General features: G+C 39.9%; 1 protein-coding gene across 3 annotated transcripts in view; it reads right to left on the reverse strand.

Annotated features, from left to right (window-relative positions):
• Window positions 1-1,314: 1,314 nt before the first annotated feature.
• mtDNA-helicase (mitochondrial DNA helicase) overlaps window positions 1,315-19,318 on the reverse strand; it is a gene marked incomplete at its 3' end in the record, with an annotated part of 132,972 nt that continues 114,968 nt past the window's right edge. For all 3 annotated transcript variants that reach the window (XM_070085966.1, XM_070085967.1, XM_070085965.1), the window contains 1 exon segment: window positions 1,315-1,503. In XM_070085966.1, coding sequence (XP_069942067.1) covers window positions 1,315-1,503 — 189 coding nt within the window.

Raw genomic sequence — 19,318 nt, forward strand, 5'->3', positions numbered from 1 at the left:
TAACTCATACATTTAGTGCAATAAAATGCACTACTCTACTGTGCACTTAACATAGTACTGTATACCTGGAGAGAGTTCCGGGGGTCAATGCCCCTGCGGCTCGGTCTGTGACCAGGTCTCATGGTGAATCAGGGCCTGATCAACCAGGCTGTTACTGCTGGCTGCATGCAATCCAATATACGAACTACAGCCCGGCTGGTCAGGTACTGACTTTATGTGCCTGCCCAGTGCCTGATTGAAGACAGCCAGGGGTCTATTGGTAATCCCCCTTATGCTTACTGGGAGGCAGTTGAACAGTCTTGGGGCCCCTAACACTTATTTTGTTGTCTCTTATCGTGCTAGTGGCACCCCTGCTTTTCATTGGGGCGATGTTGCATCGTTTGCTGAGTCTTTTTGCTTTCATAGGGAGTGATTTTCATGTGCAAATTTGGTACTAATCCCTCCAGGATTTTCCAAGTGTATATAATCATGTATCTCTCCCGCTTGTGTTCTAGGGAATACAGGTCGAGGAACTTCAAGCATTCCCAGTACTTGAGGTGTTTTATCGCAGTTATGTGTGCTGTGAAGGTTCTCTGTACATTTTCTAGGTTAGCAATTTCACCTGCCTTGAAAGGTGCTGTTTGTGTGCAGCACTGTACAGACAAATTACAGATATATTGCAGTAATCATATACGTAAAATGAAATATATAAAAGTACAGTTTACCCAGTGGAGTTTGTCCATAACATGGACCTGGGTTCAACATTTGTTCAGATACTGTGTAAGTTATTTATATGCCACTACTGTTGGGTGGAGTGGGGTAGGGTGGGGTGGTGTGGTGTGGTGTGGTGTGTGTGTGCATGTGCATGGTGTGTGTGTGTGTGTGTGTGTGTGTGTGCACGTGTGTGTGTGTGTGTGTGTGTGTGTGTGTGTGTGTGTGTGTGTGTGTGTGCATGGTTGTGTGTGTGTGTGTGTGTGCAAGCACGCGTGTGTGTGTGTGTGTGTGTGTGTGTGTGTGTGTGTGTGTGTGTGTGTGTGTGTGTGTGTGTGTGTGTGTGTGTGTGTGTGTGTGTGTGTGTGTGTGAAAGCACGCATGTGTATGTGTGTGCATTTGTGTATGTGTGCGCATCTGTGCATGTGTGTTGGTTTAACGTTAAGTCAGGGTGAGTTGTACACGAAAGTGAGGACCAACATTTCAATATAATGGAAATAGGATCAATACACAAAGATTTACTACAGTAGCATTTTACTACTGTGTACTTTACTTTCTTGTAAAATTATAAAGATTTTAACACGTTTGTGCATTCTGAAATGACAATAATGCTGAGAAGTTTACCTCTATGATGGTAGAAATTTTCTGTTGTCCATGGTAAGTGAGAAAGTGGAGGGGCAATATGGAGAACTGTGAAGCCAAGGTGTTGAAATTAGTGAGGTCTTGTGGGAGAGGAACTCCACTAAACTGTTGCAGCATCACCTCACACAGTCTTACAATACTCACTTCAAAGCTGCCCCATAATGTTTTAACCTGAAAAATAAAGTTAAAATCTTAATACTTTACAAAATTCAATAACAATATATTAACAACAGTCAAAGATAAATATGTCATCAAATAATGGAATGCCGAGGCTTGAATCCATGGCAAATAAGTTCTAAAACTAACAGGCCAGTGTGTTAACCACTGGGCCAGCTGGCTTTGATAAGATTCATCCAACTCAGTATATTTCTATACACCATAGAGAGGTTAGCGTGGACCACCACTGTGACCACAATTGTACATTTTTACAGACAAATCTCACAGTAGTTAGCACACTGACCTGTGAGTTTTAAGCCTCACCTGCCATGTGATTGTGCCCCAGCCATTCTGTGATTTGTTCACAATTGTGTTATTATGATTCTATGAGTCATAAATACGATATATAGTTTAACCAAATTAAGAGTAACTGAGGAATGTATACTCTTCGTCACATCCCAGTAAACCTGGAAACAAATAATTTTACTGTACAATATAGTATTAACTGAATTATAAATTCCTTGCCCTCCTTCCTGCCTCTCTCAGACAGCCATCCACAAGAAACAAAAAATTTGTTACCAAAAATAGGCTTCCCAGGGAATCAATGCTTCTTAATTTGAATACAGAGATTCAGACTGCATTGTGAGTCTTCAAAACACTGAGTGAGAAAGAGAACAAAATAAAAATGAAGAACAGTGACCAGTTAATTGCCATTAACCTTTGACTGTTTTGGTCGTATATACAGTGGACCCCCGCCTTACAATATTAATCCGTTCCTGAGAGCTCATCGTAAGCCGAAATTATCGTTAGCCAAATTAATTTTCCCCATAAAAAATAATGGAAATCAAATTAATCCATTCCTGACACCCCAAAGTATGAAAAAAAAATTTTTTTTTTTACCATATGAAATATTAATTTTAATACACACAAACTGAAGAAGACATGCACAATTACTACTCTACTAAGAATAGAATACATGACACTTACCTTTATTGAAGATCTGGTGATGACTGATGGGATGGGGAATCCCCTTCCATTAGGACTTGAGGTAGCAAGTCCTTTTCCAGGGTTACTTCCCTTCTTCTTTTAATGCCACTAGGACCAGCTTGAGAGTCACTGGACCTCTGTCGCACAACAAATCTGTCCATAGAGCTCTGTACCTCCCGTTCCTTCAAGACTTTCCCAAAATGGGCCATAACTGTCATTGTACAGGTTGCCAACATGGTTGCAGTAGCTGTGTCAGGGTGATTTTCATCCGTAAAGGTTTGCAGTTCAACCCACTTTGCACACATTTCCTTAATCTCTTTTTTTCAATTCCATACTAATTCTCACCCTTTTTACCACGGGGATGGCACTAGAAGCTTTCTTGGGGTCCATGGTGACTTATTTTGTAGTTACAAGCACTAAAAACACTGGGATAATGTGAAATGTACCAAATGTATGCCTAGATGTGACTGCACTGGCTGGCTTGTAAACATTGGCGCTGAGGCCACGTGTGGGACACGTCCCAGACGAATCATGTAAGGTGAGTTTTTTGTCGCAAAGCGAGGCAAAATTTTTGCGTTCAAATGCTTCGTATGGTGGATTTAACGTAATGCGATGCGTTCATAAGGTAGGGGTCCACTGTATACGTTTTACAAGCCAATGTGTTTGACGTATTAATACGCCCACATGTGAGAGAATGGATCTCCATGGTCAGTGTGCGCCATATAAAAAAATCGGGAAGCCAGTGGTGCATTGTGGGAATGCATTTCTGTAGTCCTTATTCAGCATGCCTAGCGGTAAGAAATATGTGACTCCCTGGCAAATCTGGGAATCTTCTCTTCCTAAGCGATTGCTCTAACACAGATGGAAGTATCAGTGAACATGAATTTCATGGTTTTGAGGAGTTTGTGACTGAAAGCAATGCCCAGGATACCAGAAAAGAGAAAGAAAGAAGGATAAAGAAGAATAAAGAAGGAGAATGAAGGAGAAAGGAGAAAGAAGGAGAAGGAAGGAGAATGAAGGAGAATGAAGGAGAATGAAAGAGAAATAGAAATAAGGAGAAAGAAATATAATTAGGTAGGAGAATGGAGGGGAAGTGAGCATTGGACCCCATTGTTTTGATAAGCAGTAGGGGGAGTGAGTAATGCTACAATATGTCATTCTGACAGCTGCCAGACCCTGACTCAGCACATTTAGAAGTCCACACACTCACACATACAACACAAGCTTGCTGAAGATAATAGCAGTTATATGAAAGTGTCCAGTGACTATATATGTTTATGTATATTATAGAGACCAGATGGAAGGAAGGAAAGAAAGAATGAAGAAAGAAAAAAAGGTAGGTAGGAAGGATGTGAAAAGTGGGTTATATTAAGCGTATATGCACTTGGAGAAGTGAAGAGGAGAGAGAGAGCTTTTGGGAAATGTTGAGTGAATGAGTGGGGAGTTTTGAACCAAGTGTGAAAGTACTTGTGGTTGGGGATTTCAATGCTGAAGTGGGTAAAAATGTTGTGGAGGGAGTAGTAGGTAAATTTTGGGTGCCAGGGGTAAATGAAAATGGGGAGCCTTTAATTGAGTTATGTGCAGAAAGAGGTTTGGTAATAAGTAATACATATTTTATGAAGAAGAGGATAAATAAATATACAAGGTATGATATAGCATGTAATGAAAGTAGTTTGTTAGATTATGTATTGGTCAATAAAAGGTTGATGGGTAGGCTCCAGGATGTACACGTTTATCAAGGGGCAACTGATATATCGGATCATTATTTAGTTGTAGCTACAGTTAGAGTAAGAGGTAGATGGGACAAGAGGAAAATGGCAACAACAAGTAAGAGGGAGGTGAAAGTATATAAACTAAGGGAGGAAGAAGTTTGGGTGAGATATAAGCAACTATTGGCACAAAGGTAGGCTGGTACAAGTATGAGTAGTGGGGGAGGGGGTTGAAGAGGGTTGGGATAGTTTTAAAAATGCAGTATTAGAATGTGGGGCAGAAGTTTGTGGTTATAGGAGGGTGGGGACAGGAGGAAAGAGGGATGATTGGTGGAATGATGAAGTAAAGGGTGTGATAAAAGAGGAAAAGGTAGCTTATGAGAGGTTTTTACAAAGCATAAGTGTTTTAAGAAGAGTAGAGTATATGGAGAGTAAAAGAAAGGTGAAGAGAGTGGTGAGAGAGTGCAAAAGGAGAGCAGATGATAGAGTGGGAGAGGCACTGTCAAGAAATTTTAATGAAAATAAGAAAAAATTTTGGAGTTAAACAAGTTAAGAAAGCCTAGGGAACAAATGAATTTGTCAGTTAAAAACAGAGTAGGGGAGCTAGTAGATGGAGAGATGGAGGTATTGGGTAGATAGCGAGAATATTTTGAGGAACTTTTAAATGTTAACGAAGAAAGGGAGGCGATAATTTCATGCACTGGCCAGGGAGGTATACCATCTTTTAGGAGTGAAGAAGAGCAGGATGTGAGTGTGGGGGAGGTGTGTGAGGCATTACGTAGAATGAAAGGGGGTAAAGCAGCTGGAACTGACAGGATCATGACAGAAATGTTAAAAGCAGGGGTGGATATAGTGTTGGAGTGGTTAGTATTTTTGTTTAATAAATGTATGAAAGAGGGGAAGGTACCTAGGGATTGGTGGAGAGCATGTATAGTCCCTTTGTATAAAGGGAAGGGGGACAAAAGAGACTGTAAAAATTATAGAGGAATAAGTCTACTGAGTATACCAGGAAAAGTGTACGGTAGGGTTATTATTGAAAGAATTAGAGGTAAGAAAGAATGTAGGATTGCGGATGAGCAAGGAGGTTTTAGGGTGGGTAGATCAAGTGTTTACATTGAAGTATATATGTGAACAGTATTTAGATAAAGGTAGGGAAGTTTTTATTGCATTTATGGATTCAGAAAAGGCATATGATAGAGTGGATAGGGGCAGATGCTGCAAGTATATGGAATAGGTGGTAAGTTACTAAATGCTGTAGAGTTTTTATGAGGATAGTGAGGCTCAGGTTAGGGTGTGTAGAAGAGAGGGAGACTACGTCCCGGTAAAAGTAGGTCTTAGACAGGGATGTGTAATGTCACCATGGTTGTTTAATATATTTATAGATGGGGTTGTAAAAGAAGTAAATGCTAGGGTGTTCGGGAGAGGGGTGGGATTAAATTATGGGGAATCAAATACAAAATGGGAATTGACACAGTTACTTTTTGCTGCTGATACTGTGCTTACAGGAGATTCTAAAGAAAAATTGCAAAGGTTAGTGGACAAGTTTGGGAGTGTGTGTAAAGGTAGAAAGTTAAGTGAACATAGAAAAGAGTAAGGTGATGAGGGTATCAAATGATTTAAATAAAGAAAAATTGGATATTAAATTGGGGAGGAGGAGTATGGAAGAAGTGAATGTTTTCAGATATTTGGGAGCTGACATGTCAGCGGATGGATTTATGAAGGATGACGTTCATCATAGAATTGACGAAGGAAAAAAGGCGAGTGGTGCGTTGAGGTATATGTGGAGACAAAAAATGTCATCTATGGAGGCAAAGAAGGGAATGTATGAAAGTATAGTAGTACCAAAACCCTTATATGGGTATGAAACTTGGGTTGCAAATGCTGCAGTGAGGAGGCGGTTGGAACCAGTGGAGATGTCCTGTCTAAGGGCAATGTGTGGCGTAAATACAGTGGAACCTCAAAAATCGAACGTATCACATATCGAACGTTTCGAAAATAGGACCATTTTTTCGGACAAACTGTGTCCCTATTATCGAACGCACCCCTATTTTTGGACCGCCGGGTATGGGACCTGTCTGCCACCCGCTCTGTCCACGTCCCCGCGCAGGCGCCGTGAGCAGTCTAGCTTTGTTTATGCTTGAGTGAACACTAACCTGCGCTCTCATTCACGCACTTTACGATTATTTCGTTGTGTTTAGTGCTTTTGGGACTGTGAAATAAGCTGCCATGGGCCCAAAGAAACTTGCTAGTGGTACCCCTGTGGTAGAGAAAGTGAGAAACACCATAGATGTGAAGAAGGAAATAATACAGAAGTATAAGAGTGGTGTGAGACTTGTTGAGCTTGCCAGGATGTATGGGAAAAACAAGTCTACCATTGGTTCTATCCTGTCAAAGAAAGAACAAATCAAGGAAGCTGATGTTGCGAAAGGTGTTAATATAGGGAGTGGATGAGGTGCCTTCTTCAAAGATTAAAGAGATTTGTGCCAAGTGGAATGATGTCCAAATGTTTGTGCAGAAGTACCACCCTGAGCAAGCTGAAACAAGCCATCTTTGCAACAAGTTCAGTGACAGAACTATGTCCCATTTTAGGGAAATATTAAAGAGGTGCCAGAAACAGAGGACTGTGGACAGTTATTTTGTGAGACAGGGGTCCAGTGACTCTCAAGCTGGTCCTAGTGGCATTAAAAGACAGAGAAGGGAAGTAACCCCAGAGAGGGCTTTACCTGAAGTCCTCATGGAGGGGGATTCTCCTTCCAAACACCAACCCCAACTCCCTCTTTCCTCCTCCCTATCTTCCAGATGCCATCACCAATCTTCAATAAAGGTAAGTAAAAATGTTATTTTATATGTACATATTACTATACATAATTAAAAACTATAGTATTTGTTGTATGTAAAACTGTAATTAATCTCTATAAAATGTATTTGTGTGAATATTTTTGGGTTTCTGGAATGGATTAATTGTATTTCCATTATTTCTTATGGGAAATATTGCTTCGAATTTCAGACTTTTCGAATTTAGAACTAGCTCCTGGAACGGATTAAGTTCAATTTTTGAGGTTCCACTGTATTATGCAGAAAATTCGGAGTGTGGAAATTAGGAGAAGGTGTGGAGTTAATAAAAGTATTAGTCAGAGGGCAGAAGAAGGGTTGTTGAGGTGGTTTGATCATTTAGAGAGAATGGATCAAAGTAGAATGACATGGAGAGCGTATAAATCTGTAGGAGAAGGAAGGCGGGGTAGGGGTCGTCCTCGAAAAGGTTGGAGGGAGGGGGTAAAGGAGGTCTTGTGGGCGAGGGGCTTGGACTTCCAGCAAGCGTGCATAAGCGTGTTAGGAGTTAAGGTAGACAAATGGTATTTGGGACCTGACGAGCTGTTGGAGTGTGAGCAGGGTAACATTTAGTGAAGGGATTCAGGGAAACCGGTTATTTCTATATAGCCAGACTTGAGTCCTGGAAATGGGAAGTACAATGCCTGCACTTTAAAGGAGGGATTTGGGATATTGGCAGTTTGGAGGGATGTGTTGTGTATCTTTATACGTATATGCTTCTAAACTGTTGTATTTTGAGCACCTCTGCTCAAAATACAACAGTTTAGAATTATTATGTGTGAGTGAGGTGAAAGTGTTGAATGATGAAAGTATGATTCTTTTTGGGGATTTTCCTTCTTTTTGGGTCACCCTGCCTCAGTCGGAAATGGCCGACTTGTTAAAAAAAAAAAAAAAAAAAAAAAACTACCTAACACAACTGTCTGCTACTACTATGAAGAAAACTGCTCAAATGAAGTGTTTTGTCTGTGCACATAAAAGAAATATACCCGCAAAAACACAGACACTCATTTTATGTGTGAGGAGTGTAAAACACCATTGTGTATGAAACCATGTTTCAAAGAGTTACACAAGCTGCAGAACTTCTAGGATCATGTCCAGTGACTGTACATTTGTACGTATATACGTGTACATTATAAATAAATAAGCAAATAAATAGAACAATAGTAATAAACAATTTTTTGTATTGTTTGTGCAAACAAGTTTTGTAAACAATATATTGATAATTATGTTTGTGCGCTTATTGCGTTGTATACAATGAGTGTATATATGTACACTGCACCTTACTTTGGTCTCACAGGCCACATAAGTTACCTGAAAAAATAAAGTAGTAGAAAACGCAAGATTACCTTCGAATGAGAGTAAAAGAAAATTTACCTGGTGAGTGGCATTCACCGCTGTTGCCATACGTGGCTCATTTTCTGCCAACTTTACGCCTCTATATCTCGGTAAATAATAATCACTTTTTTTTAGGCTTAAAACACTCAGCAAAATAATCCTAACATTTTGGTAAGAAAAATAATATTTTTATTTTTCGAATATTTTTCGACATAGAATGACAGTTTCAAAAATGGGCTTGCACCAGTCAAAGGGTTAAGTATATGATGGTTAGTGATAGAATTTGTGTTACTAGGGTCATGCAGTGAGGGGCGATGAAATACTTTTATGAAGGATATATGAGTCATGTAGCTTACACTGGGCTGTTGCAGAATATTAACCCCTAAATGGTCCAAACGTATATATACATTCTCGCGCCCAGTGCCCTGAATATTTTGAAAAATAAAAAATTTTTTTTTTTTTTTCATTGAAATAGAGAAAATTTTTCTGAGTGTTATAGGATTAAAATAAAAAAAATTAGGGTCAGTACTTACTGAGATATGAGGCTGGAAAGTTGGCACTTAATGCTCACCTGATAGCAACATCAAAATCCTGCCACTTGCAGAAGTGTTGCCGATATACCTTTTTTTTTTTTCTCATTTTTATATTACAGTGGACCCCTGAGTTTCGTGATTAATCCATTCCAGAGAGTCTGCCAAATGTCGAAATTATTGAATGACAAAACCATTTTCCCCATAAGAAATAATGGAAATAAAATTAATCCGTTCCTGACACCCAAAAATATTAAAATAATTTTTTTTTTCAAATTAAATAAAGATTTACAAACTGAAAACAATGAGAAATCAAGTACATACATATAAAAAATAATAACAACATTACATTTACCTTTACTGAAGACTTCTGGGTGGATGGAAGACGGGAGGAGGGGATAGGAGGAAGGTGTACACTATTGTTTGGAAGGAGAATCTCCTTCCATTAGGACTTCAGGTATGAAGTCCTTATCTGGGGTTACTTCCCTTCTTTGTTTTTTAAAGACACTGGGAACAACTTGAGAGTCACTGGACCCCTGTCGCACAAAATATCTGTCCAGAGAGCTCTGTTTCTGGCATTTCTTTAAGATTTGTCTGAAGTGGGACACAACACTGTCATTGTACATGTTGCCAATACGGCCTGCAACAGCTTTGTTAGGGTGAATTTCATCCATAAATGTTTGCACTTCAGTCCACTTTGCACAAATGTCTTTAATCTTTGAAGAAGGCACCTTCCACCATCTCTCTTCCTCCTCCTCTGCAACAATTTCTTGAGCTGTGATCTCCTGCTGTTGCAGATAAAGTTCTTGCAGCTCTTCAGTGGTTAACTCGTCCTCCACCAACTCTTCCACATCCTCGCAACTCACCTCCAACCCCAGGGACTTCCCCAATGCCACAACAGATTCTACAACTGGCATAGGCTCCTTAGGGTCAGCCCCAAACCCTTCAAAATCCCTCTCTTGTACACATTCTGGCCACAATTTTCTCCAAGCAGAATTCAAAGTTCTGCAAGTCACTCCTTAAAAAGCCTTACCTATAACGTTTATGCAAGTGAGGATATTAAAGTGATCTTTCCAGAACTCTCAAAGGGTCAATTTAGTGTCTGAGGTCACTTCAAAGCACTTTTGAAACACTGCTTTGGTGTCTAGTTTTTTGAAGTCTGAAATGACCTGCTGGTCCATGGGCTGGATGAGAGGAGTTGTATTAGGGGGCAAGAACTTCACCATGATGAAACTAAACTCCTCCACTATTTGCTCTTCCAAGTCTGGAGGATGAGCAGGAGGACTGTCCATTATCAGGAGGCACTTGAGTGGCAATTTATTTTCCAGGAGGTATTTCTTCGCACTGGGGCCAAACACTTCATTAAACCAGTCTAGGAAAATTCCCCTTGTGACTCATGCCTTATTGTTAGCCTTCCACATCACACACAAATTACTCTTGGCGACACTGTTTCTCTTGAACACTCTGGGATTTTAAGAGTGATACACCAGTAAAGGCTTCACTTTGCAATCCCCACTAGCATTACTACAAAACATGAGAGTAAGCCTATCCTTCATAGGCTTGTGTCCTGGGAGTGCCGTTTCCTCCTGCATGATGTAGGTCCTCTTTGGCATTTTCTTCCAAAAAAGGCCTGTTTCGTCACAATTAAACACTTGTTGAAGTTTGAATTCTCCAGTGTCTACGCACTCCTCAAACTCCTGTACAAACTTCTCAGCTGCTTTTTTGTCAGAACTGGCAGCCTCATCATGCCTTATCACACTGTGAATGCCACTATGCTTCTTAAATCTCTCAAACCAACCTTTGCTGGCCTTAAATTCACTCACATCACCACTAGCATCACCACTTGTTGCAAGCATTTTCTTTACAAGATCGTCATGCAACTGCCTTGCCTTTTCACATATTATCATCTGTATAATATTATCTACTGCTAACTGTTTTTGGGTAATCCACACTAACAATAACCTTTCCACTTCTTCGAGGATTTGCGATCTCTTTTTTGTCAGCATATCTACCCCTTTTGCAACAACAGCACACTTTATTTCCTTTCCCTTCGCCACGATCGAAGTGATGGTTGAATGGAGTTTGCCATACATCCTGGCAAGCTCTGTAACACGCACTCCGCTCTCATATTTTTCAAGGATTTCCTTCTTGAATTCGATCGTGCTCCTCGCTTTCTTTACCAAAGGGCTTGTGCTAGCTTTCCTTGGGCCCATGGTGACTTATTTAGCAGTTGCAAGCACAAAAAACAATGGATTATTATGAAATATATTGTATGAACCTGCGGGGTGACGGTCACGTGCTGGTAAACAATGGCACACTGAGTGTGAATTGTGCGGGAGACTGGCTTTGTGTGCGCGGTGACGGGCAGACGGGTACCGGACGGTCGCTGAATCACGAGTCCAACCACGAACCGTGAGGCTAAATTTTGCCGAAAAAACTTGCTGAAAGTCGGATTTCACAGAAGTCAATGCCGACAAAACTTGGGGGTCCACTCTATTTTATACAATTTTTATGTTCTAATAATTACAATTTATTGTAGTTCTTGTCATTTCATAACCAATCTTTGTTCTGACACTAATATTAGGTACTGAAATTGTACTCAAATTGTCACAAACACATTGACAGGTGGACATTTACACCTGCCTTGGGATATTTGATGGGCGCCAGCGAAGGTGCAGAGATAAGATAAGGGGTGACATTTGATGAGCTCATATCTCTGTCTCTGATTGTGTGTGTCTGTCTTGTCTCTCTGTCTGCTTGTCTCTTTCTGTCTCTCTGCTTGTCTCTCTTTGTCTCAGAGAGAGCCACTGTGAACCAACAGGTATTCTTATGCATTATATCTACAAGCACAGTATAGCACTTCAGATTTTTTTGGTTATCCTAGGTAATTTACACTATGTATAATTGTATTTGTGTGTATTTGTGAGACAGATAGAGACAGACAGACAGACCCTAAACTTGAGGTTAATATTACTCTCCTCTTAACCCTTTCAGGGTCCGTCCCGTAGATCTACGGCTTTACGTTCAGGGTCCAAACCGTAGATCTACGCCATGAGCTCAGCTCACTCTGATAAACTGTGAGTGGTACATTTGGGCCTAGATATGAGAGAATACATCTATGTGGTATGTGTGCACCACATAAAACAGATCCTGCAGCACACTGTGTATAATGAGAGAAAAAAAATGAAATAATGATTTTTCGATTAAAACAGCAACTTTGCAGTGTTTTTTCGTATGTTTTTTATAGTTGTATTTGCGATTTCTTGGTCTCATTTGATAGAATGGAAGACATATTACAGAAATAGAGATGATTTTGATTGGTTTTAGCACTGGAAATGGCTTGAAACAGAGCTCAAAGTAGCAGAAATGTTAAATTTTTGCCGATATTCAAGAGTAAACAAACGACCTCATACGTCTAATACACGTCAGCTGGTGGGTCTAATATACATTCACAAATATGGTGATGATATTTATACAATTATTACAGTATTGCATAACAGTAAATCTTCTATTTTTTGGTGTGAATAAAAATTCATTATGTGAATAAAAAATCAAAATGGAATTTCTTTGTAAAGCCTCAAAACATAACTAATGAACAGAGGATATGTTAGTTTAGTGCCAGGAATGCCTACATTGTTCATTCTGGACCCTATTTTGAAATTGGAATATTTTGAACTTTGTGTTAAATTGGCCAAATTAACAATTTCCGATCACTTTATTTTGTAGTTGAAACAGTTGACTTGGCGATTTCTTGTGCTCAATCGATAGAATGGAAGTAATACTAGTGAAATAGCTAAGAATTTGGTTGATTGGAATAATGTAATTGGCCTAAAATGGGAGTCAAAGTCGGCAAAATCGCCGATTCGTAAATATCGCTGACACATCAAAATTCGCGAGAGCATAATTTCGTCAATTTTCCACCAAATTTCGTACTTTTTATTTTATTACCTTCACAAAAAGATTCTCTATGATTTCATAAGAAAAAATAACAAATTTTTTTTTTGAAAATTCTTGGACACTGGTGCGTGACTCCAGATTTGGGCCTTGGACCCTGAAAGGGTTAAAAGGGGAGTGTTAATATGACATTACATCAGTGAATCCTTGGTGTTTGCCGCACTGTTTGCTCTAGCTGGTGCTCAATTTAACTGGCGCTCCCACAAGGTACTAAGTGGTCCCAGATTTTTTTAATATGGTGCTCACCGAGTGTTAAGACCCATTCTATGCTGACCAAACATCTCAGGCCAATCATGCCAAATTTGGAGGCAGGAAAAATAAAACATATATGTACGTTTGGACCGTTTAGGGGTTAAACTGTAACTGTGACTACAGTACCTGCTGGACTAACAGATCATCATAATGCATCATTTTGAATCACATAAAGGTACCTCCTATGATGGCATTGATGAATCACTCAATAGTACAACCTCTCCAGTTTTACTTATGAGTTCTGGAACTTGATACCACTCTTAGTGATACCAATCTTAGTGATAGCACTCTCAGTGATACCACCCTTGCCTCAGTGTGTCTCCTGTCTTTTCGGTCACAAGTCGGAACAGCTAACACGGGACAGTGAGTCTCTGTGGTACATTGAATTTACTGTCAGACTACAGATACAGTGGACCCCCGCATACCGTTGGCATCACATAACGTTAAATCCGCATACCGATACATTTTATCGCTAAGATTTTGCCTCGCATACCGCTAAAAAACCCGCTCAACGCTATTCGTCCGAGACGCGTCTAATGTGCGGCCTGAGCCAGCCTCACATGTTCCGCCGGTGGCATTGTTTACCAGCCAGCCTCCGCGGTAACATCCAAGCATACAATCGGAACATTTTGTATTATTACAGTGCTTTTGGTGATTTTATCTGCAAAATAAGTGACCATGGGCCCCAAGAAAGCTTCTAGTGCCAACCCTACAGGAATAAGGGTGAGAATTTCTATAGAGATGAAGAAAGAGATCATTGCTAAGTATGAAAGTGGAGTGCGTGTCTCTGAGCTGGCCAGGTTGTATAGTAAACCCCAATCAACCATCGTTACTATTGTGTCCAAGAAAACGGCAATCAAGGAAGCTGTTCTTGCCAAAGGTTCAACTGTGTTTTCGAAACAGAGATCGCAAGTGATGGAAGATGTTGAGAGACTCTTATTGATGTGGATAAATGAAAAACAGATAGCAGGAGATAGCGTCTCTCAAGTGATCATAAGTGAAAAGGCTAGGAAGTTGCATGAGGATTTAATTAAAAAAATGCCTGCAACTAGTGATGATGTGGGTGAATTTAAGGCCAGCAAAGGTTGGTTTGAGAGATTTAAGAAGCATAGTGGCATACATAGTGTGATAAGGCATGGTGAGGCTGCCAGTTCGGACCACAAAGCAGCTGAAAAATATGTGCAGGAATTCAAGGAGTATATAGACAGTGAAGGACTGAAACCTGAACAAGTGTTTAATTGTGATGAAACAGGCCTGTTTTGGAAGAAAATGCCAAGCAGGACCTACATTACTCAAGAGGAAAAGGCACTCCCAGGACATAAGCCTATGAAAGACAGGCTTACTCTGTTGATGTGTGCTAATGCTAGTGGTGATTGCAAAGTGAAGCCTTTATTAGTGTATCACTCAGAAACTCCCAGAACGTTCAGGCAAAAGAATATCCTCAAGGCTAATTTGTGTGTGCTGTGGAGGGCAAACAGTAAGGCATGGGTCACTAGGGACTTTTTCTATGACTGGTTACACCAAGCATTTGCCCCCAATGTGAAAAATTACCTAACTGAAAAGAAATTAGACCTTAAGTTCCTCCTGGTGTTAGACAATGCCCCTGGTCATCCTACAGACGTGGCAGAGCGACTTTATGGGGACATGAGCTTCATTAAGGTGAAGTTTTTGCCTCCTAATACCACTCCTCTCCTACAGCCCATGGACCAGCAGGTTATTGCAAACTTCAAAAAACTGTACACAAAAGCTCTGTTTGAAAGGTGCTTTGTACTGACCTCAGAAACTCAATTGACTCTAAGAGAGTTTTGGAAAGAGCACTTTAATATCCTCAAATGTGTAAACCTTATAGGTAAGGCTTGGGAGGGAGTGACTAAGAGGACCTTGAACTCTGCTTGGAAGAAACTGTGGCCAGAATGTGTAGACCAAAGGGATTTTGAAGGGTTTGAGGCTAACCCTGGGAAACCTATGCCAGTTGAGGAATCCATTGTGGCATTGGGAAAGTCCTTGGGGTTGGAGGTTAGTGGGGATGATGTGGAAGAGTTGGTGGAGGAGGACAATGAAGAACTAACCACTGATGAGCTGCTAGATCAACTTCAACAGCAAGAGGCCATACCTGAGGAAACTGCTTCGGAGGAGGGGAGAGAGAAATTGAAGAAGTTGCCTACTTCAAAGATTAAGGAAATGTGTGGAATGTGGCTTAAAGTGCAAACCTTTTTTGATGACAATCACCCTAACACAGCTATTGCAAGCCGTGCTGGTGACTCTTACACTGACAATGTTGTGAACCACTTTAGGAAAGTCATAAAGGAACGGGAGGTTGAGGCCTCTATGGACAGATATGTTGTGCGACAGAAGTCCAGTGACTCTGAAGCTGGTCCTAGTGGCATTAAAAGAAGAAGGAAAGTAACCCCGGAAAAGGACTTGACACCTCAAGTCTTAATGGAAGGGGATTCCCCTTCTAAACACTAAGACTCTCTCCTCCTCCCATCCCATCAATCATCACCAGATCTTCAGTAAAGGTAAGTGTCATGTAACTGTGCATGTCTTTTTCAGTTTGTGTGTATTAAAATTAATATTTCATGTGGTAAAAAATTTTTTTTTCATACTTTGGGGTGTCTTGCATGGATTAATTTGATTTCCATTATTTCTTATGGGGAAAATTCATTCGCATAACGATAATTTCGCATAACAGTGAGCTCTCAGGAACTGATTAATATCGTTATACGGGGGTCCACTGTATTGTACCAATAACCCATTTTAAGGGATCTTCTATTCTCATAGCCTGACCTGACTTGTTGACTTTTCTGTCAATGAGGTAAGTAATGCTAGCAGCCCACAGGCCAACACAGCCTATAAACGCTTACCACACTTGCACATTCTGCAGGTACAGTGAAACATCAGATTAACGCTTAACTGTAGATGGTTTGGGAGATGTATGTAGAATAAGGAACATGCTTAACCCTTTGAGGGTCGACAGGCCCTCTCCGAGACTCGTTCTCAGGGTCGGCCAAATTTAAAAAAAAAAAAAAAAAATTTCTCTTATGAAAAGATAGAGAATCTTTTCCCGATCATAATGACACCAAAAGTTTGAAATTTGATGGAAACCTTACGGAATTATGCTCTTGCGAAGTTAGTGGTCTCGGCGATGTTTACGTATCGGCAATTTTGCCCACTTTGAGCCCCATTTTCGGCCAATTCCACTGTACTAGTCAACAAAAAACATGGATATTTCGCTAGAACGCCATTTTTTCTATCGAATGAGTGCAAGAAACCACCCATTTATCAGTTTCAACTATCCAGTACAGTGGTCAGAATTTAGCAATTTTGCCAATTTCACACAAATTTCAAAAGATGCCAATTTCTGAACAGGATCCAGAATAAACAAGAAAGACATTCCTGGCACTAAAATGACATTTCCTCTGTTCATTAGTCACGTCTCAAGGCCCCTCTTACATTCTTTTGCTTTCCACTTTGAATTTTTATTCTATAAAAAATAGAAGATTTACTGTTATGCAGACTACTGCATTAGTGTAAAAAAATGGTATAAATAATATTGACGCACTTGCGAAAGAATATTAGACTCACCAGTTGACGTGTATTGAACACACAGCATGATTTGTTTACTTTTGAACTTTGGTAAAAATCGAACATTTCTGCTACTTTGAGCTCAATTTCAAGGTACTTTTCATTGTAAAACCAGTCAAAATCATCTCTATTTCTGTAGTATGTCTTCCATTCTATAAAATGAGACCAAGAAAACTAGAATACAACAATAAATACCATGCAAAAATACAGTGGAAAGTTGCTGTTTTATTCCAAAAAAAACGGTCAAAGTTTTTTTTTTCTCATTATGCAGTGTGTGCTGCAGGATTTTTTTATACTGCGCACACTGGCCACATAGACCCATTCTTTCATATGTAGGCCTACCAGCTTTCTCCCACTAGATTTGAGGGCGCTAGAATTTAGGCGTACTAGTACGTCAAAAACCCTGGGTCATAAGCCGTACTAGTACGGCCGAAACCCTCAAAGGGTTAAATGATGTATCCAAGTTCATCTGTTTGATACATTAATGCTGTTCAATTGTGGCAAATTCCCTAAAATTGTGAAAATATGGATAATAGACCTATACTTATCTTTTGTCTGAGAGGTTAGTGTATGTGATGAGACTATTAATCACATCTTGTGCTATTGACAATTTTGGTAACCTCACTGTTTCTTCCCCACCATCACTGTCCTGTTCCTTTATAGACATACCAGTAGCTCTGTCTGCAAGTTCTGCATCCCTCAACATCTGGCAACTAGAATCCCCATCATTTTCTTCCAACCATCCAATTACATCTTCCACCATAGTTCAGTTTCTCCTGCCCACTGAATGGTTCAAAGAAAATCACTGGTCTCGTACCCCGTCAACGTCCAACTCAACATCAATAATGGTTAAGTTTTTTCCAACTATTAGCTAATGCTGTTCACAGTTCCTTCCATGATGCTGCAATATTGAAGATGGCAGACTACAAGCTATACTTCTTGATTTTTTCCATTTTATGCTGAGCTCTGGTATCTTCCAAATCTTCTTCCTCATCAATTACTGCCAATATATCTAGGTATCTGGGTATCTGAACTGATACAACCACTTACAGGCTGCAATAATCCCTGATGGATCAGAGAGATGGCTTTATGGGGGAGAAACATGGTCTTATTTTTACCATCTCTACTGAATAATTGTTCCTCCTTTGGATGAACAGATGTATTATCAATGGCCCCAAGTTGAAGGACTCCTATCTGGTACTTTAGGGATGAACTTTGAAAAAAAGATCAGCAAATACAACCCTGCCGAACTGGTTTTTCTTATCCTTGTAATAACAGACAGGCAACTCCTCATTCAATCATTTCAAGCACATAGCTGTGCTGATTTTCCAGTGACTCAGCTTTAAATGGTGTATACCATCAACATTAGCGCAGCACAATACTGAGAAGTGATCTTTGCTGAGTCTACAGTCTGGTGTCCTCTCTCCATGCTGAAAGACCAGTGTGGGGAAAATAGCAATCTACAAGAAAGACCAGACTATCAGCTTTACACAGCTGAGATAAAAAGAGTCCTTCATTATCTAGATCATTTAAAAATAACCTGAACTGCTCAATTTTATCCGTGAGTGCACTACCAGCCTTACCGTAAGTCTATGTTAATCAAACAATGGCAGTGACACAAGTGGCTATCACTATTTGCCCCAAATTCTATGCCCATATGGCTTGCTACCTTCTTAGCAGCAGAATAAAGTTGACAAGAACAAACATTAAGACTAGCAAGATGCTGTTCAACACACCATTTACACAATGCTTCTTCACCTCTTGTATCTTGTGCCATTTTCCCCTTATTTTCTCTTGGCTAGCATCTACACTAAACTTTAGTGCATTTACTGTAAATTTATCTTTGTCTCCACAAGTGTCAGACACTGTACTCTTCACACACCCAGGTTCCTGAAACACCACACTCCACTTTCCTTATTAGGTCAAGTTTCTTCTTAACCTTTTGACTGTTCTGGTTGTATATGTATGTCTTACGAACCAATGTGTTTGACGTATTAATATGCCAAAATTCTAGCAGCTTCAAATCAAGCAAGAGAAAGCTGGTAGGCCCACATGTGAGTGAATGGGTCTGTGTGGTCAGTGTGCGCAGTATAAACAAAATCCTGCAGCATGCAGTGCGCAGTGAGGAAAAAAACTCCGACCGTGTTTTTGGATTAAAACGCTGACTTTGAGGTGTATTTTCGCAGAGTATTTATGGTTGTATTCCTATTTTCTTGGTCTCATTTGATAGATTGGAAAACCACATATTATAGAAATAGAAGTGATTTTGATTCGTTTTACTATGAAAATGATCTTGAAATGGAGCTCAAAGTGGCAGAAATAGTATTAAATTTTTGCCGATGTTCAAGGGTAAAAAAATGATGTCATTGTCCAATAAATGTCCAACTAGCCATTCTAACATGCAGTCACGAATGGGTTGATGTTATTTATACAATTATTACAATATTGCAGTAGTCTGCATAACAATAAATCTTCTATTTTTTGTGTGACTAAAAATTCAAAATAGAAAGCAAGAGTATTATAACAGAGGCCTGGAGACATGACTAATGAACAGAGAAAAATGTTATATTAGTGCCAAGAATGTCTGCATTGTTCATTCTGGACACTATTTTGAAATTGACATTTTTTAAATTGCATGAAATTGGCCAA

The sequence above is a fragment of the Cherax quadricarinatus genome, chromosome 17 (assembly GCF_038502225.1).
Source record: "Cherax quadricarinatus isolate ZL_2023a chromosome 17, ASM3850222v1, whole genome shotgun sequence".
In the NCBI taxonomy this organism is placed as follows: Eukaryota; Metazoa; Arthropoda; class Malacostraca; order Decapoda; family Parastacidae; genus Cherax; species Cherax quadricarinatus.